This window comes from Dermacentor variabilis, chromosome 9, assembly GCF_050947875.1.
Source record: "Dermacentor variabilis isolate Ectoservices chromosome 9, ASM5094787v1, whole genome shotgun sequence".
Taxonomy (NCBI): domain Eukaryota; kingdom Metazoa; phylum Arthropoda; class Arachnida; order Ixodida; family Ixodidae; genus Dermacentor; species Dermacentor variabilis.
The window spans coordinates 60,855,555-60,876,130 of NC_134576.1; the positions used below are offsets into that span (position 1 = coordinate 60,855,555).

General features: G+C 46.7%; 1 protein-coding gene across 3 annotated transcripts in view; it reads left to right on the plus strand.

The window, feature by feature from the left end:
- The window catches only part of LOC142592727 (sequestosome-1-like), a 40,127-nt gene that overhangs the window by 14,657 nt on the left and 4,894 nt on the right, over nt 1–20,576 (plus strand). For 2 of the 3 annotated variants that reach the window (XM_075704328.1, XM_075704326.1), the window contains 4 exons: nt 1,498–1,684; nt 4,184–4,530; nt 11,173–11,374; nt 17,532–17,809. In XM_075704328.1, the coding sequence (XP_075560443.1) occupies nt 1,498–1,684; nt 4,184–4,530; nt 11,173–11,374; nt 17,532–17,809 (1,014 nt within the window). The remainder of the gene's footprint in view (nt 1–1,497; nt 1,685–4,183; nt 4,531–11,172; nt 11,375–17,531; nt 17,810–20,576) is intronic. The other variant, XM_075704327.1, reaches the window with a different exon arrangement.

A 20,576-nucleotide genomic window follows, 5' to 3' on the forward strand; every position in this document is an offset into this window, starting at 1 on the left:
CCAGCATGCAGTCTTCAGGACCCTACCACAAGCACTGTGTTGCAGCTCATATTGCACACGACTGTACATATGTGTTTTTCTGCTCTGTGCATGACCCTTATTTTGCGCATCGGTGTGGTTAGCATGATGCCCACTTGCTGCATGTGTGCAAGTTTGACTTGTGAGGAATGGTGACGGCAATTTTTTTTGTACAGCATTCTGAGCAGCATCAGTGAGTGTTAAAGGCAGCTGAAGGCTATATCATGCAGCAATTGGTTGCTGTGCCCTTAAGTAAGCTTGGTGGACTTAGGCCCTCCAGTATTAAAGAGGATGCAACAAACTGGTAACAGATGTTTGGTACAGCCTTTCTTGGGATGATACTGTTTACAGAAACGATAGGAAGGTACAAAAATGTGTAGCAGGCAAGTAATCCAGACAGCTGCATATGACTGCCTATAGGTAGATATACACTCCATTGAAAATGGTGTGAAAGCATCAATTAGGCCGGCATTGGTTGCATAGGAGGGTATGGTTCACTTAATGTATAATCAGTCTTATGACAGTTGGGGCCTTTTTTGCAGGGTGATCAAAAGTGAGATAAGCATTGCAATATCGTATAGGTGACACTGCAGACAAATCTGCCAAGACGAGTTGCATTCATCACCAATGTATAAAGATGCCTTTTGATTGCCAATGTGGAAAATGAAAGCCTAAGTTTCTGGGCAATACATGATCTGTTTCTTCAGTGAGTTATCCCCATTTTTCCATCTCAGATTTGTGGGTTTCTGGCCTCTTTTTGTGGGCTAATACCGGAGATAGTGCAGTCTAAAAATTTGGGTCAATCCAAAAGGTAGTGTAGTCTAAAACCTGATGCTCCTTCTACTCTCTTCATGCAGAGCATTGAAGAGCGGAAGAAACTTGCAGAGGCTGGCAGACGCCTTATGCGGTGAAGAAAGCTGTTGAAGCTCCTAAAGAACAGGAAGCTCAATTTCTGGAAGTTAGGGACGCTCAATGGGTGCAAAGAACTGCTGAGATGCCCCCAGAGTGGAAAGCTCAACTCCGCAATAATTTATGTGGTTCATATTCTCCATCATCACCTACAACTCACCCAGGAAGGCTGTTGTTGATTGACATCAACTAGAAATAACTCTATGGTTACCATGGAACATCATTAACAGGGTATCGCTGAAGCCAGACATGGCTTTTGGGATATGATTTGGATGTTCCATAGACGAAGTGTCTCTGTGGGGTGGGGATGAAACGCAGCTTTAATTACCACAATTCGATTACCTTTATGGGCAGGTGTTCAGCTTCCTTGTTATCCACTTGTGTAAAGCTAGCTTTTATGACTAAGAATAGGTGTTGAAAAAAGTGATTCTGAAAAGCTGGGTTTACACACGAAGGTTTGATCTCTGCTTTTTTATTGTAAGGGCAGTTCGTTGTGTACTTGCTGTAAGGTAAAAGCTGATTGGCACTTCAGCCAAGCACCCAGTAATCGCATGCATGCATGTTCTGCAGATGGACCCCGTGAAGGTGACAGTCAAGGCTTACCTGGGAGATGAAGAGATTCGTCGATTTGTCATTGAGGACCTACGGAACTTTAAAACCCTCCATGATAGAATCCGGGCAGCCTTTCCAGCATTGGCTACCATGGAGTTCATCCTTTCATGGAAGGGTGCGTGGACAAAGTCGCTTCACAAGTGCAGTATGTTTGTAAAAGAATAATTATTCTTGGTTTTAGTATTACATACTAAAACCACAATCATATTATGAAGCACACTGTGGTTGGGGGGGGGGGGTGAGATTCCAGATTAATTTTGACTTGCTAGGATTTTTTAACATTACAAGATTTCTTTCATCGAAAGGTGGCCACTGCAAGCAGGATCGAACCTGCAACCTTGAGCTCAGCAGTGCAGTGACATAGCCAACGGACTACCATGGTGGGGCAGTATGGTTGTAAATTGATCAGTCAATGTAGGTTTTCTGTAATGAGAATTTCTTTGCAAATATAATAAAATTTACAAAACTTATTTTTATATTTGAAATAACCAGCATGCAAGGCTACAGTGAAAGTGTAGGCATGAGCAAAGTGCCTCTAAAGTTTGGTGAATATGAATAGGCCACCAGTGTGGTATTTGCTGTTGCCTGAAGTGAGAAATCATTGCTGCAGTTGCCGATGGGCAACAGTGCATTAAAAAAACTTTTGGGAAGTAGCAACACCTCTTCAGTAGTGCTAGGTAGCAGTTTTTGTTTGAAAAAGGCACATTCTTTCAAACCTCATCAAAGGGTTAAATTTGTTGGCTCAACTTCTGAAGGCTAGGTCTACAAAAAAAGCTGCCCAAGATTTCTGTTTCCCCCATGTTCGAGGTAAAAGGCGTAGTTTCAACTCCATGCTTTTGTGACACAATAGTGCACACTGAATGCAATTAACTACTTTTGATATGTTTGTGGCAAGCTGTGCACTTGCTCTTTCATTGCTGCTACCACAGTGTACAGGATAAGATATGCACTAATGATAAGGGCAAACTGAATGCAAGAGAGGAGCTGCTCACTGAATAAATTATTTTTCACTCTTTATCATTATTTCACACACACAGTTGCCAGTCTGCTGTTTTGTATGTTGTGAAACAGGCATTGAGGGCTGTAGTAGTTTCGGCACCAAACCAGCCTTTCTAATCATTGAGCCTGTGGGAGACTAAATGGAGTCAAGAACCATGTTTCGTTCATCCAGCAGTTCAATCGGAGGCCATAGTCAAAATGAAATTGCTGAGTTACTTTTTCAGAAATGCTAATGAAAGCAATGACATTGCCGTGATGTGCCTCTACAATGAAGCAACCTGTGTAACAGAGGTTTCCACGTGTGCCTGCTGAACTATCTTTCGTGTGCATAGTAAATTCAACAACAAAGTGTGCTCTCTATCGCACGATGTTCCACTGGGGGTTCACCTAGAACACAGTGGGGGTCCAAGCGCTCAATGGGACGATTATCTCTCCTGTGTGCGTTTCGTGCGTCTGAAGCAGATGCTCGTTTGGTCTCTAATGGGAGCGAGACAGGGCCGCTAGGGAAAGGCCCAGAGTAGCAGGAAGGCGTTTGTTATCTTGGCATTAGCTGTTGCACACTATTCTCACGGTGCACCTGATCCAGGGCTCGCACAATTCAAGGGCAACACAACCATATTATAACACGCTGTAACGTGCCACTATATGGCAGGATGGCTCCCAGTGACTGTGCTACCAGGGCAATGTTCCAGCAAGTGTTATACGGTCCCTCTGCTGTACGGCACCCTTGAAGGGCATAGAGAGGAAAAGCCTTTTTGCCCAAGAGGTACTGTGCTATGGTACTGCAATGAAAAAAAATAAATAAAAGAAGTAGGAAGAGATTGATACGATCGGATCCATTACAGGCATAGGTAGTGGTACACGGTAGATAGAGAAGCTTTGAGGAAGAGAAATGAAGGTTAGGGAGATGTATACAAAAATGCTAGAATGAAAAGCATCTATAGCATACCTGAGTAACTCAAGCAAACTAGGTGACTATTTGTAATGGCCCTGTTTCAAAGGGTATGCCAATAAATCGTGCGAATGCAATCTTCACAAAAGTTATAGTGAAAGAATTCGGGTGACACCGCCGGCCGATTTGTTACTTGACAATGAAAGGACGTAGTGGCACTGTCAGTGGCCCTCTGCAGCTGCCCTTTAGCTGCAGTGTGCACATGGAGCTCTGACTGATGCAACAACAAAGATCACAACGGAGGGTCTGGATTTCACAGCAACTGTGGCAGCCTCACCCGCGATGGGGAAAAAAAAAAAGAAGCCCGCTCAGTCATACAACCGAAGACTTTGACAAGCAACACTAGCATTCGGTGAACATGAATGCCATAAAGTCGGCTGCAGTCACACATTCCATCGGACTAAGGGCACAGAATAAAACTAGTGGCTTCTCTTACTCTTCATCACTTGGACTCGTGTTAAATGAGAGGCTTTTCTGCTGGACACGCTTAGCCTGCTCAATTGTGAGCTGTATGGTTCGCTCTTTACAATGAAGTGACCTGTATAACGAAGGATTTTTCAAGTCTCAAGTGCTTCTTTATAAAGGCGCTTGACTATATGTTTTCGCATGAAGCATGCAATGCTAGTTAGCAGTACACTGATTGGTTCTTTTACTGTAAGGCATAATGACTGTTTTTGTTGCATTGGTGTGCAGATCCTGAGGGAGACTACATCGTGATGTCCAGTGATGCAGAGCTGGCACAAGCTCTGCAGTACATGACTGATGGCCTGTTGAGAATTTATGTGAACATCCTCGCCCTGAGAAAGCCAGCTGTAGCTGGTCCCAGTACAGCAAATCCAGCCGCAGCTGGCCTTGGCACATTGCACGGAGCTCCAGCGCAGGGTGTTCATGCTGGAGTTCTCTGCGATGCTTGTGACCAGGAGATTCGTGGAGTGCGTTACAAGTGCTTGCAGTGTGAAGACTATGATCTCTGTGGGTCATGCCATGGAAGGAAAATGCACGAGGAGCATGACATGCTGAAGCTTGTCAACCCTGGCACTGTGAGTTTGCCTTTTAGTGCTGCTGGTCTTGTGATGGGAATAGAAATAGCTTCAGCTATAGTATCTTGTTCTATCGGCACCATTATATCAAGCCTTGTTTTTATACAGTTAAGGCTCGGTTTAACAAAGTAATAGTGGAAATTTGCTTTGTTATATGGAAATTTTGTTGCATTGAAATTTGATCTTTTATACACATAAGTACAGTCACTGATAGATATTTCTTACACAAAAGGGGCCACGAAGTGCTCTGAATTATCGGGCATCTGGAAAAAGCAGATTGGAATGAGAAAAAAATAATTTTGTTGAATTTGAGAGTCGCCCTGACGAATGATACAGTTTCATGCCTTGTCAACAATATCTTCACATTGGTGGTACGAAGTGAAGCCAGCCGTGCTTTTGTGTCCTCTGCACCTCTGTGGCTGATAGCACCGCCCGCAATGGGACGATGCCATCATGAAAAGCACCGGCAGCAGGGACCAAATGCTTAGTCTGCCTCTTACTTTAATGCATCTCTGGAACTCAAGATTATGCAACCTCCAGCACTAAACGGGCAGGAATACAGCGCATGATGCCATGCCATTTCGGCTTGCCTAGTATTTGCACACACAGCAAATTACCTCTCAAACGGGGCGTGCAAGCTGCGTATGTGCGCAGATTGTGTATGTGCTTGGCCTGTGCAGCCATGGCCGCACCGCAAGCTCTCTCCCCCTTTTTTTCCTTGCTAGATAGAATTTGCTGCACCAGACTGAGAAAAATCGAGCAAAATTGCACCAAACTGCACCAAAATGAATCTCGGAATTTGGTGGTATGTACCACTGCCAGTTGCACTACTGCCGAGGCATATATGTGCACAGCCTGACCAGCAATGTGCCAGGCACTTTTGTAATTCTCCCCATGCACCCAAAATTCTAGGTAGCGTACAGTCAGTTCTCGCTTTCAGTGGCTGATGCGACGGATTTCTCTGTACTGCACAGAACTGGCAGTATTCCTGCCCAACGTTGCCACAACACATAATTCGATCCTGGTGTTTTTCCTTCCTCGTATGTTTCTGTAGGTGTGGCACAGCTGAAATGCTCAAAGGAGTAGCAGCACGACTGTTTGCTTTGAGACAAGCATGCACGTTCCCCGCTGTCTACAAGTATGGTGAACTCTTTATGTGTGTCACACGATACCAGGCACGTTTAGTTAGTTCTGGACACACCTATTTGAACATCACTTGCCAAATAAAAGCACTTTTCAAATACTTAAAAGTGCGCTTGTTTGGCCAGTGCAAGAGTGCATCTCTGTTCAAATAGTATATGGTTCACAGAGCTCTGACATAATACTTGCTGGGTAGGCGCAAGGTGTGTACAGATCCACGTCTCATCTTTCATCACTCTCTTCACAGACATGTAGAAGGATGCCTGAAATATAGTGTAGACCGCTTATAACGTAAGTCGCGGGAGTTGTAAAAAAATCCAAGCTATAAGCGGTACCGCGTTGTAACCAAAGCATGCTTGTTGGCTTTTGCCTATGCCAAATGGACCACTCACCTTTGAAACACAGTTTATTACATATTTCACTCACACACACATGCAACACAATCTCATCACAGCACAGAAACCAAGTTCTCCTGAGAAGTGCGGCATCAGCGGAAGAACACTGTTATTTTCGTCTGGAGATATTTTTAAACAGCGCTTCGAACAGTTTCGTCCTCTACAAGGCTTAAGCACTGAAGCGCTTTCTCACTCAAACTGTTCTTCATGCAGTACATTTTCACTTTGCTGAGGTATTCCAAAGCATCTTTGCACGGGACATCTGGGTCTGGCGTTGGGTCGACATCGTCGTCCAACTCGTCTTCGGTTGCAAGCTCTGCACACCGGTGCGACGATCGCATTATCCGTGCTCGCTTCCTTGCAGACAGGAAGCTCCGACTCACCGGCATCGACATATTCTTGAAAGGTGTCTGTGCCGGAAACAAACTTGCTTTCAACGAGGCCAGACCACACATCGTCGTTGTTGACCGTTTCATCGGCAACATTGTCGCTCGGCTCACCGGCGTCAAGAGCCTCTGCATTGTACACGAAGTCTGCTTTGTTGAAGCACTTGCTCATTGTAGTGGCTTTTACCTGCCACCACGAAGTGGCAACCATATCAATTGCGCCCCTTAAATTCACTTTGATGCTGCTGCTGCATGCTCAGCAAAACTCTTTCGCAGATGCATTTTTTGTAAAGTGCCTTCACGGTTACGATGACACCCTGTTTGAGCAGCTGACATATTGCAGTCGTGTTGGCAGGCAGACACTTTAACTTGACTTCAGTCAACTTTGGCTTGATGTTGTGGGCTGTGCAATTGTCGAGAATGTGCACGACCTGTCACTTCTCTGCCACCATGTCTTCATAGAACTTGCAAAGCCAGCTTGTGAACATGTCTTGCATTACCCACACCTTTTTGTTGGATTTGTATGTCACTGGCAGGCACTCTCACTTTTTAAAGCAACGCGGCCTTGCTTATTTTCCAATAACAAACAGGCGGCACTCGTCCCTTCCATCTATGTTAGCGCAGAACAACAAAGTTATGCTTTGTTGAGGCCTTGCGGCCAGAGCAGGCTTTGTCTCTCAGCGCAAGAGTGCGGTTGGGTAGAAGGTTATAAAATATGCCAGCTTCGTCAGCATTGTATACGTCTGTCCATATACGTGGACGGCATGGTTTCCAAATTTAAGCGAAGCCAGACTTCGATGGACTCGTCGTTGACATCGCCGCTTTCACCGCACACCACTTTGCAGCTGATGCCACGGTGATCCTTGAATCACTGGATACATCCATTAAGTGGGTTGAAGTCGTCGTGGCCTAAAAGAGCACCAAGGGACGACTTTTTGTTGGAGCATGGGGCCACTCAGTGGGATGCTCTGAACCCTAACTTCACAGAACCATCTGAAGAGTGCTGCGTCCATGTCTTCGTACTTCAATGTGCGTATTCTCTTCTGTGACAGGGAAGATGAAGCTTGCTGCAGTTGCTGCCGCAGTTCGTCCTTGTTCTTGTATATAGTCGACACGGTTGTGTCGGAAATGCCGTATTTGGCTGCCACCGACACCTTCTTGAGCCCACTTTCTATGGTCCTTATAATGCATTCCTTTGTCTCCAGCGATAAGGCATGCCTCTTTCTCACACCGCTTGAAGACTCCACCGACACCATGGGGACAAAAGCCCCACAACACACGCGCACAGAGGACAACTACGACACCACGAGATCACGACGTGCACACACCAAATGCAGCAAAGAGACTGAAAAAAAGAAAAGAATGCCCTGTTGCCGCTATCGCTTCTACCCCGCACTCCACGCAGCGCGCACCCTGATTGGACGCTGCTATTGGCGGCAAGGAGTTACAGAGTCACCATCTGTCGGAAGCGCCTCCCTTGCGTAGTATGAGGGATCACTCTGCGCGCTCCTCATAGGTTTTGCTAACGGCGCTCAATAAAAACACCACGCGGCAGCCCTCCTGGACATATATGTAAGTACTCTCAAAACGAGGGAAGCTTTTAACTGTCGATGTAATAATCTAAACTGAAAGCACAGAATCGTTTACAGACGCTATCTATTTACTGAATACGCACAGTAAACGCCACTGCACGCTGTCGCCGCGATGGAATCTCCTGAACCGGCTTGCATGAAATATATGCAGACTTTGAGAGTAAACCATGTTAAATATATTCTTATATGGGGTTGTCTGTATGACCAAATGGAGCATAACAGAATGAAGCGTCACTGCAGCGATCGCACAGGTCCGCAGCGACCGACTGCGCATCTGCATGCATGTCCGTACACAATGTTTTGCTTTCGCTGTGAGCACATTTTCACACCGTGCCGCGAGCTTTAGGGCGCAGCATATCAGCATTTGACAGTTCACTAGCAACCATTGTTGCGTGGACGCCATCAGAACTGTTAAAAAATAATTTCGTTATAGAGACTTGGACGGCTACGGCGACTGTGATGTGCCGTTATGACGATTCAATCTATTTTGTCTTCTAAGTTCTTGGACATGTCAATATTATTTCTCAAGTTGCGTTGCACTGTATGTTTATTGGTCTTCTCAGCGTGCAATTTCCCTCTGCTTCTTTTTCGTAATCCAGTGCATTAATTCATAACAGAAACATGACCATACAGTAGAACCCCGCTGTTACGTTCCTCACTGCTGCGTTTTCCCGGCTGCTACGTTGTTTTCATCCGGTCCCGGCATAGCTTCCATAGGATCCAATGTATAAGGAACCCCGCTGTTACGTCGTAGCTGTGAAAACGTTCCCGCATGATACGTCGCAACTTAGCACTCCGAGCTCGCCTGGGCTGAATTAGGCAACGCGCTCCAGCCGCCATTTTGGCTTTTGACAAGTTTTGGCTGGGCTTGGCCGGGCTTGGCTATGGAACTGGCTGCAAGAAGCCGCACGCCAGTTCGAGAGGCCGCCACTAAGTGGCCATTCGTGAAAAATGCTCTCACTATCATCACTGTGATTAGGGTCACCGCACGGTTGTTGGACGGGTCGACTCACGGAGGAAGGAAACTCGGGAGAGGCCCTCACGTCACTCTTTGTGAAGCAAAAGTGAAACCGGAAGTTGGCGTTGCTCGTGGCGTTGCTCCGCCTATCGGGCCAGCTCTCCTCTCTTGTTTACATTTCTCCCACGGCGCGCCGCGCGCAACCGGGCTGCTCGGACGCGCGCGCTCCGCAGCAATACTAAACAATCGTTAGCAGGTTAGCATGGTTACGCCAAAGAGGGCAAAATTTCCCGCGGATATTCCTTTGTCCGTTGCCATTGCCGTGGCGCGGTGACGACGAGGAGCACGAGCCGCATGATGCCGGGGAGTGGCCAAATCCTAGCTTTGGAGAAGCCGTCGCGGCTCTAGACCTCCTCCGCAGGTACGTCGCACCTCACAGCGACGCTGACAGCAATGCGGCCTTCCAGGCTATTGAGAAACGTGTGGCGATTTCTAGCGAGCGAAAGAAACGGCAAGCCATCATTCTAGACTTTTTTAAGTCCTAAGCGCACTCTGTGGAAATAAATTGTCTATAGTTGAAGCTGCCCTTTTTTTCATTCATTTTCGGAGCTTTCCTCACTGTTGCGTTTTCCCGGCTGTTACGTTTTTTTTCCCCGGTCCGGTGAAAAACGTATGAACGGGGTTCCACTGTATATGCCATGCCTTTTCTTTATGTGCGTCTTGCCTCTCCTTTTCCGTTCTAGTGAACTTGCCAGTGTCTAGCATCAAGTTCAAGGACCAAACCGTCGTGGTATTAACCGGGCAGCGGGCGCGGGCGAGTGTCTCGGTGCGCATTTTCTGCTACTCGCCGAACATGGCAGTCCCGGCGCCGTAGTAGAAATCTTCCTTGCCTCTGTGCTTGCTGCATACCCGAGTTGCAGCCAATGGCTGTCTGCCGGTTATAAGTTTCACGAGCCAAGCTTTACGCAGCTCCTTGTCCTGCGGCTACGTGTGAATAAGGCTGACACCGGGCTCTGTTGCGTACACGTCGGGCACTGCGGCACTGAGCAGTAGCCTACCATGCTGCACACCTCCAAAGGCAGCCACTACCTATTATAGTGCTTTCAAATGTTTTCAAGCAGACACCAAGGCGGTAAAACCTAACCACTTCAGTTTTCAGTTCGCTTTGGCGCCTCCGAAGCAGCCGACGCGGCCGCTGTGTCCACGTGATCCCTCGTGCCACGTCACGCCGACGGTGGCGCCAGCTCTTCCAGTGGTGGAGTTTGAGGCCAATAGTGACGAAAATACTCGCCCTCCTTCCTTTAAAGTCTCTTGCCCTTCTCCTCCTTTTTGTCTTGCTTTTCGCCGCTGGTCACTACGCACGCGCCCACGCTCCCCCTTCTCTGCATTTGCTTGCCTGGCAACCGTGCAGCCGTGCGGGCCGTGCTCAATGCCTCCGAGAAAAGGCCATGCTCTGTGCGCCGATTTCATGGTCATGCGCTTAAAGGAACCGCGTTATAACCACTATTCTGCTTCACGCGCCTATGCAATAAATGTTTTGCCTATACATTGAGTTCTATGGGAGATATATTGGTGGTAAAAAAACCCACATTATAACCAGTCCCGCGCTAAAAGTGGTTATGTTATAAGTGGTCTGCACTGTATGTTACAATGCGCTCTTCAATATTAGGCATGCCTGTGAGACAAGCAGAAAGAGCAATCGTTTTAGTCGGTACTATTTCGAAACTTAAATGAAAGGATGCTACTATTTGTCAATCCATTTATAACCGACCACACCAAACACACAGGACAAGCCAAGCTAAAGCTTTCAAGCTTATGTTCACTGTGTAGGGGCAACTGTTTTTTCTTCCTTTATAAATGTCTGGTGCTCAGTCGTAAGGCAGCTTTGAATGGCACATCCTCCTCCCCACCCACTCCCTCGCTGTCTGTGCCGACTAGGGCAATGACGAAGCGAGGAAAATGCCTACAAAGACAGCTCTCTATAAACTTGCAGTCATGTAACTGGCAGAGCACATTTGACCTCTGTTTAGGTTGCAGATTGTTACAGGAGGATGCAGATTTGTTCCATTCATTGACTGTATTTTCATGTCGTTGTGTGTGTCTGCAGCAATACGTGGAATAAGGACACTTCTGGGTGACCTCTGTAGAGTGCAAATTGATGCGTCTTTCAGCGTCCCTTGTGGGCATTCCCTGGCTGGAAACGCCTGTTGCACCACTGTGGCTACCCCCGAAGGGGGGGAGGAGGCGCCAGGGGCTGCCCTGCCCAAAGTGCCCGTCGCTCGGCACCTCACCACAGGCCAGACGAGAAGCAGCAGTACCAGGAGATCTTGCGTGGCATCGGAGACGCCGTGGCCAACTTTCTTGAACCGTTTGGTGAGTCCCTTTATCAATGTCTCTCGTTCCATAGAAGACTGGAATTCCTTACCTGGGTCTATTCGCTTGTGCTCACCCCGATGAATGAATGGTCCTAGCATCACCTTCATCGTTGTATCATACTTTTCTGTGTATAATTTTCCTCTGTTAATCCACTCCTGCTATGGCGCTCATTGTGCTGCAGTGTGGACAAATAAATTGCCACAGTGCAAATTGGGTCACCAGTAAGTGCAGACTATGGTGCACACTTTGATTGGAGAAAGCCTTAGCTCCTGTCTAAATACATGGGAAAGAAGAAATTGTTTTTACTTGACAAGGACTGCAACAAATTTGATAAGATTTGCTACATTCGGGGGTTGGACTCCTGTGCCAGTTGGGCCATTTTGATGCAAATGCAAATTCCTGCGCCAAGCACACAAAATTGTCGTAAATTGTGCCACTTGGCGCCAGGACGGCTTGGGTATGTGTGCTGCCGTGAACAGCGAGCGGATTTTTCTCCGAAAAAGAGTGCAGCCATTCACATTTCGCGCAATGGTGCATCCCACACAGTTTCTCACAATTTTCGCACTGGACCTTTCGGTGCTTCCTGCAAGTAGCCGACATGTGCGTGGCCACTCCCGGCTGTTGTCCCTGCTGTCGCAGCGACCAGTGCACCTGTATTTAGAGTGTAATGGAATACGGTTGAGTGGGTCCAGTGGCGCGGGGCTCCCCAGCTGAGGTGCAAATCAACGAAAGGTAGGGTTATAAAATAGATATTATGGAGGTGCGCGCTGCAGCGGGTTCTTCGGGCGGGCGTCCCTGTTCCTAGGGATGGCGTAGCGTAAAACTGTTCCAGTCTGTTCTTATGCCCATATGGGCAAGCCCAGAGCCATTCTGACCTATCATGAAGGGCCACTGGAGGACTTGGAATAAAAACAGATTGGAATAGTTTTACATTATACCAGAAAGTTAAGCAGTAGGTCTTTGGAATCTCCCTGGTCTATTGTGTAGATATGGCTTTCAATAAACAACAGTAGTTCATAATAACTCCGTATGGTGTATTGGCAAAGCGCATCTCTGGGCCCCTCACCCACACTGTCGAGACAGTAAAGGAAAGTGTGTGTGTGTGTGTGTGTGTGTGTGTGTGTGTGTGTGTGTGTGTGTGTGTGTGTGTGTGTGTGTGTGTGTGTGTGTGTTTCCACTAATCAAAAATCTACACACACTATTCCCAAAATTTGCATGCACTGGATGGTTTCTGTATCAGGTTAATCTGCTTTAAAACTCAGCTTAAGAAGTAGCTTAAGACAGTTACAGTACAGCACTGCTTTTGGTTTATTCTGTGTTTTGTCATAGTTTCAAAGTGCTCTGCCATATTCAATTTTCCACTAAAATTCAGATTATTCTGCTCCATACTGCTCCGAAATAAAATTTATTCTGCTCCATACTGCTCCGAAATAAAATTTATTCTGCTCCATACTGCTCCATAATGCAATTTTACTTGCTCCAATATGACTTTGGGTACTCTGTACATTCAAAAGGAAGAAGTTGAAATCGGGTGGCTGAGGAAGATGTATTTTGTGTGAACTTGTGCCCACAAAAGCAAGTTGCACTCGAAGTACAGCGACCTGCGAAATCTCATCTGTGGGGCAAGTGCATTGGCTTTTATACATGAGTCGTCAACGGTTCCAGAAAGTTCTACACAATTACCATCGCTCATACAATCTGATTTCATAAACTTCAGTGACAACAGACAGTGGATTGAACTCTCAATAACATTCGGGAAATTTCTTATACATGCAGGCGCGCCCTGTGCTGAGCAATAACATTTCTTAAAACACTTTCGTGTAGCATCAGCATTTGTCTGAATTAAGCGGTGCAGGGCCGAATTCCGACGAACTAACAAAGGTTTGGTCCCATAGACTAACATGCACTTTGGCCGGGACCAATAGTGCCGTCCGAATTTCTGAATTAATGGGTGTTGAAGTAACGAGCTTTTACTGTAATAAAAATGCTTCGATAAGTGTGGGAGAAAGTTTGCAAGCTAAAATTGCGCTTATTCGGCGCCTCTAGTGGGATATGTTAAACTCGCGCAAGCAGCCTTCAAGTGGCTATATACTATGCTTGTTTTATTAGCAGTGCCGCGCAGTCGATTTTTTTCGCCCTCTGTGTCCATTTGTTGAACTTGAGAATGTGCCACCCCTGGAGGGGTCAACGAGCAATCTTGGAGCTGCATGTGCTGCGCAGTGCAGTCGCCATGGTCCAGTCGTGTCTCGGAGGGGGAAGCGGTGTAGAGCTATAGGCGCAGCCTATTCTTGTGCGGAGGGGTGGAAGGGTAATGTGAGAGGTGCATGAGGCTGGCGATGCGAAGAAGGCTGGAAAATGAGCGCGCAACAGCTGTTGGGGTAGTGGGCAATTGCGCAGCGGCTCGAATTTTTCTTTCTTTTTCTGTTTTGAAGGATTTAGCGTTACCGTTTGGCACGGGACACACAGCAGGCAGACTTCATCATTCTAATCGATAATGCGGCATGGGGGCATTGCAGCATGCAGGTTATTTCACCGTGGAAAACAAACGAAAGTTTATGGTACAGCAGCTTCACATTGTTTTAACTGATATATTGTTAAAACTGGCATCGTTATAACTGGGTTAGACTGTAAAACCTCGTTGATACTGTTATGGAGGGATGAAAAAAGAGAGAAAGAAGAAGGTCGCAGGACGCTGGCTGCTGCGTGTTGTTGGTGGTCAGCCATCTTAACTACTCTGACTCGTTTTGTATATATATTGTAAATACAATCTTCTATACCCCCAATATCCCCGCAACGTATTGGTGGAGGTTGCATGTTAATTCTCTCCGCGTTATAGCAACCTGACCGAGTGTAGAACTGCGGGACGTTTCTACCGAACAATCGCAGAGATACAGTCGAAGTAAATATCCAACAATCACCGCGACTGGGACGCCACGCTGGCCTACGTGACGTTCGCATATAACTTGTCCCGACATGGCATCGCAGGATATTCACCCTTTTACCTTTTGTATGGTCGCGACCCCACATTGCCGTTTGACACCATCCTTCTTTCTGTGCCACATGTTACCAACTGAGTACGCACGTAAAGTCATCGATTGCACTCACATGGCACGTCAAGTTGCCCGATCTCGTTTGTTAGCCTCGCAGCATATACAAAAAGAGTGTTATGACCGCTGCCATCACAATGTTAAGTTTGCGCCAGGTGCTTGGGTGCTCCGCCTGCAATGTGTCGAGACTGCGCTTCACCACCCGGGGTCCTGTTAGGGAGGGATGAAAGAAGAGTGGAAGAAGATCGCGGCACGCTGGCTACTGTGTGTTGTTGGTGGTCAGCCATCTTCACTACTCTGACTTGTTTTGTATATATATATATATATTGTAAATACAATCTCCTATACTCCCAACATCCCCGTAACAATATGATCCTGTTATGCATGATTTCCTGGCACCAGTGTTCGCTGTGGAGAACACAAAAAAAATTACCCGACACAGTTACATTTGTTTTTGCAACGTGATGTTTTGGCAATAATGTTCAGCACATTGCCGAACTGCAATCGTATGATAGGTTTTCCGGCCGCTAGATCCCACGTAAACAAGAAAAGGCGCGAGGCATGTGCATTGAAAACTGAAGGTGCCGTGAGAACCGTAGCCGCCTGCCACAGCAACTTCCCCGCAATACTGGCCTGCCCATCTCGCCTGAAAACGCAGACGCGCACTCAATTATTCAGGTACCAGCAAATCTCCTGCACTGTTGCATGCCACATTCATGGCTATTGCCACCAACCCTAAGGCATGTTCACCTATTATGTTTCACAGCACATAGAGCATAGTGTTGGAAGTGTACTGCACGCTTTTAATTAATAGGCGATAACCAAAATGCGCCGCCATTTCCTGCTGCAGGTGGCACGAAGTGAGCTTCCTGTTTCGCTCTGGTGTCATTGTAGGTTCAGTGGTTATCATTCTGGCGTTACCAACCAGCTCTGCCACTGTCTTAAAACATTAGGCAATAGGAAAATAACAATGTGAGTCTTGGCTCACTTGGGCCCGACAAAGGTGTTTCATGCTGCAGCGATTTGTGCCACTGTGCAGTTCAAAACTTCCAGACAAAATGCCCCTTCGGCCCCCTTGAAGAAGCTTCTGGCACAGGCCAAATTTAAGTGATGCAAACGTAAGTTTGCCTAAACAGCAAAAACGACAGCACTCCTCTCAGGTCCAACCAGCACAGAGGCCCTAAATCAAAATTTAACTTCCAGCGGTCACTGGAATTTAACAGTCTCTCAACGATGCAACAAACTTTATTAAAGTTGGTCCATGGGTTACCTCAGAAAAGCATTTCCGTGTTTTACATGTATTTGAATAGGCAGCATTGGAGTTGGGCTCCAGCTAAAGCTTCCTCTTAATAAATGGCCTTGGATGCCCTAATGCCAAAGGACTGATCAAGTGCCAGAAATTTTGTTATTCTTTTCTTCAACCAGAGGTGCTCATGTGTTAAAAAAAAAAAAAAAGCGGAGAAAAAGCATGCAAAAGTATGGAACTAAAATTGCAACTGAAAGAAGAGGACACACAGTCGTGCTGTTTGAGCATAGTTATAAAGATAATCCAACTAACCCTCACCAAGATGTTACTAGTGCCAAAGTATAATGAGGAAATTCTGGTCTCATTTGCAAATTCAGCCCGGTCCCTTCGTGTGTGCAGCATACCTGTCAGTTCCAGCAACAAGTTCCTGTATTTTCGTTTAATGCCTTAGTATTCTTCGGGTACCGCATGCACTTTCCAGAGGCTGTGTACCTACCTATCCATAGTGGGATACAACTTTAGAAGGCAGTGGCATTTGCCCCTCAAAGGCGGATGCACACGAGCCTCGACCAATGGGCGCGCACTCTAGACTGATGTGATGAGCTGGATGGCCGGTGGCCTCGAGGACAGAGAACATGGCAACTTACGCTTCAAACTGGGCTATTTCATGTCAGTGGCACATTTATTTTGTTGTGGAGGCAATCGGCTGCCGCACTTGTCATCTGGAAGGAGCCTCTCCTGCCTTAGGTTCTACCCGACTGTATTTATCTGTTTCTTTGTTTCTATCTATCTATCCACCTACATGGCTCACTATGTAGTTTGTGGTTGAATGGGCAGTGCCTCAGGCTGCTGTGCTGAGGTAGCAGAGTTTGAAGCCAACCATCGGACCAACTTGGGTCACTTAGTGTGTGGCAGTGTGTACATACGTGCAGCTCGTCAACAAACCTCTTTCACGCCTACATGGGTCACTGTAAGGTGCGGAACTGGGTAGGTACCGCTGTTCGGAGAAACTCTTTGACACCGACTTAGAGCACTGGGTATGGGCCACTTGGTCTGTGTTGCCTCTCCAGTGAAGCTCTTTGATGCTCAACTTAGGTCACAGAAATGATCCCTTATATTACGATGCCGAGCGGAATCGAACCCACGTCATGAGGGTTCCTCAAGCACAGCAACCCGATGCATTAGCTGGCTGTGCCACAAATGTACTGGGTACCTGCTGCTTCTTAAGGAATTCCTTTCGCGCTAACGTTTTGGAGAGCTGCACTATGAATGCACTGGGTATGTGTCACTCTTCAGTGAACCTCTTGCCAACTTGAGTCGCTGAGAATGTGTCACTGAATGTGTGGCAATTGAGGGAACAATTCTCAGCGTTCGCAGACACCGGTGAGCCACACCTTTGTCTTGGAGGGCACTTGCGGACTTCTCGGCAGTGCTACTAGATGGCGCAGCGTGTCTGAAAGAACTGCTAGAGAGGAGGCAGGTTACCATGTGACGCACATCTCGGAGTTTATGCGCATCAGTGCGCCTACAGGGAAGCGCGAAAAGGGAGTCCCATTGCTGTGCAATGCATAACTCGTTTCGAAGGTGGCAATATGTTGTGTCGCTATAGTGATTCAGTGCTAATGCACTACTGTCGACAGTGATTACGAGGTGTGTTCTGCCGCAATTTTTGAACATTGAAATTTCACACAAATTTATTAACTTCTTTTGTTTTTGCCTTTTGTGGTTTTCCATAATGGGTCCTCACAGTGCCTGCCCTTGTGCGTTATGAAGTGCAAGTTGTATTGCTGGTAGGCCCTGAACTTGTATTTGCTCCTCATATAATGGGCGAGTCACCTGACTAGTGCCGGAACTGCTGCAGGGATCACAGTCGATGTGCTGAACGACATGGCCAGCAACACTTCTCCACCAGAGCAGCCAAAGAAGGACAGTGCCACAGAACCCATGGACACCTCGGCGGGGCATAGTGCTGGAGAGTCGAGTGTTGCAGAGCCGCCAAAGCCTGTTCAAGCGGCAGCCGCAGCAGCCGGCAACAGCAGTGCAACGTCTGCTGTGCCGGGAGGGCCATGCAAGGCATCCGAGACCAACAGCGAGGGAGCTGTGACCCAGGAGACGCCCAGGGCCTCTGAGCCTGCAGTGGTGAGTGGTCCCCAGCGAAACCATGTCGTAGGAGCTGGCTCTGTGGAAAAGGCTGCTGATTTGTCTCAAGAATTGCTCACTTGGTGAAAAATAAAATTACCATTTTAGCAATTTTGTTGCTATATTTAGCAATATTGCTGTGTGTTTATTGACAAATTTTTCTATTTAGAAATTGGCCTTTTTCTTTAGTGACATGACAATGCAATTAGCAACATATTAGCGACTTTAAGAAAGTTGCTTTGAAAATGGCTTTTTTAAAGGCACTTCATTGTTCAATGGCTGCAAGTATAGTATAACTTGTTGCTGGGCAAGTTGGTTGGGATCTAATGAATACATTATTGTGCCAAAAAAGGAAAATAAAGACTGCGGAGGGAGAGTACAAAACGACAGATTGAGCGCTGAACTTCAACTGATTTTATTCTTACAGCAGGGCAGGGAGAATGAACAAATGTGCATGCGTACATCAGCGTTGCCTACAGCGATTACAGTGACGTTTTTAACTGTTGCAACTCGTTTTCAAACAGAAAAACAGACGTATCACTAATACAACTCGTACCTCTCTCTTTTATGTAATATGCCTCCAAAAATTCTCTTGCTAACGTATCGCCACTCCTGCCATGTATCTTTATCTTGCGCAGTAGTGTCTGGCATCTGCCTTCCAGGCAAACCGTCCAATGCGCAGGCAAATGCGCATTACCTTTGCTGATTGCAGACAATTCATGCTCCCGGGCCCGGTGCCATTGCCATTGGCGGAAATCATATGTGAATGACAGCAATGCCGGAATGCATTGTCTCTATTGGTGCCTTTAAAGAGTGCATTCTTGCATTTGCCGCCATCATGTGCCTTCATAACTCTGTAGTCACCATCCACGATTGCCTCGGTGGCAACCGCAGTTTCATTTGCAGCGGTTGTAGCAAACAGTAGTTTCGTTTTAACTCTGTGTGCATGTCGACTGCGTGCCTTTAAAGTTGCGTAGTTGCCATCCATAATCGCATTAATAGCGACCGTGGTCTTGTCCGCAGTTGTTGCAGCGAATGGTAGTTTTTACTCGATGCATGCGTTGGCCATGTGCCTTCAGAACTGCAGCAGCCGCGGTTTCGTCCGCAGTGGCTATGGAAAACAGTAGTTTCATTTTGACACAGCGGAAAGCTGCCGAGGACGATCAGCACTGGCTATATCGTGACAGACAGACAGTCTGTTGGCAACCAGTTCATTGGTGAAAATATAATTGGGATGAGCTTGGCAGTAGGGGAAAGCATGTCAGATAAAGCTGCCTGGCGCGGCCACACTAATCAGTCACGAGATGACGAGAACTGCAGCTTCTGCACTGCTTTTGTGCAAAATAGAAACAGGATTTGCCAATCCATTCAGTAAACAAAAGTGTGTTGGTGTAGTAAGCATTTGTTTATTGTTTTCTTGATATCCTCGAGAATCCGGCCATTTTTTTTTTTTTTCGGTCCCATGAAATCCGAATTAACGAGGTTTTACTGCATTTCTAGCAGCTTGCAGAATTTGCAAAAGTGCACTGTTTAAAGATTGAATACACTAGCGGCAAGCTTCCCGCAACGGTGTGCACGCAGCGTCCTGCCGGCCACATGTGTGGACCACATAAGCAGGCCACCGCTGCTGGCTCGATGCCGATCAAGTGGCAAAGGTGTAATCCGTGCCACTAGGCCTAACCAGGCTGGTGTCACTGCACGAGGGCACGTAATTGTGTGGCTATTTTCATATTTCTGGCGTAACCATTATGATGCGGAAAAAATATTTACGCAAGTCGTAGCACACTGAAATTTTCACGGACAGCAACTGAATTGGGTGTTTTAAAACAGAATTATTACTTTTCTATCAAAATTTATGTCCTCGATTTGGTAATTAAAAAGTTACTTATTCTTATCTAATTGCACGGCAGCGGTTATGGACAAATGGGATAAATTTAAGTTCAAGGCACGATACGGTAGGACTATTTCAGACTATTTGTCTGAAATACACCATGCAAATTTGTCAAGCAGACAATATACGCTGGGTGTGCAGAAGCAGAGCCGCATTAAAGCACACTGTAGGGTCTAGGCGACACTATGGAAGCGGTTACACATCAAATCAACACTCCTGTGCCTGCTGCAGTAGCTTTGCGGCTATCGAATTTGCATGTGGCCACGGGTTTGATCTCGACCGTGGTAGCCACATTTCGAAGGGGGTGAAATAGAAGGCGCACATGCACTTAGATTTTGGGACATGTTACAGAACATCACGGTGTCAAAATTAATCCGTAGTCTGCCACTACGGCGTGCCTCATAATCCGATTGTGGTTTTGGCACGTACAGCCCCATAATCCAATTCGTTTAATACTCCTGCCATGATGCGATGTGCCATGTGAGGCAATGAATATGCTCAGACCTCTTGGAGGTTATGAAGTACAGTGCACAACAATGCTTCAAGCAAGTGCCTCCCCATGTGTGTTATGTGTCCTATGCAGACAAACAGCAGTGGTGCATGCAAGGTAACGTTTAAAATCAACTCGCCACTCTCGTGTTGGACTAAACATTGGAGAAACTGAACATTTGCCGTCAACATTACCGCTAATTATCATCAATCAAAGCAGACAGCACAGAAAGCTTCGCTTACATAGATTCCTACAGTGTGTGGGATCCACGTAATTTTTCTCTTGATGTCAGCTAGAATATCTGCTAAAAAATCCCATTACTATTCTCTACACATACTGGTTACAAAGAATCCCACAAGTAGAAACATCGCAATTTGCGGCTGTTC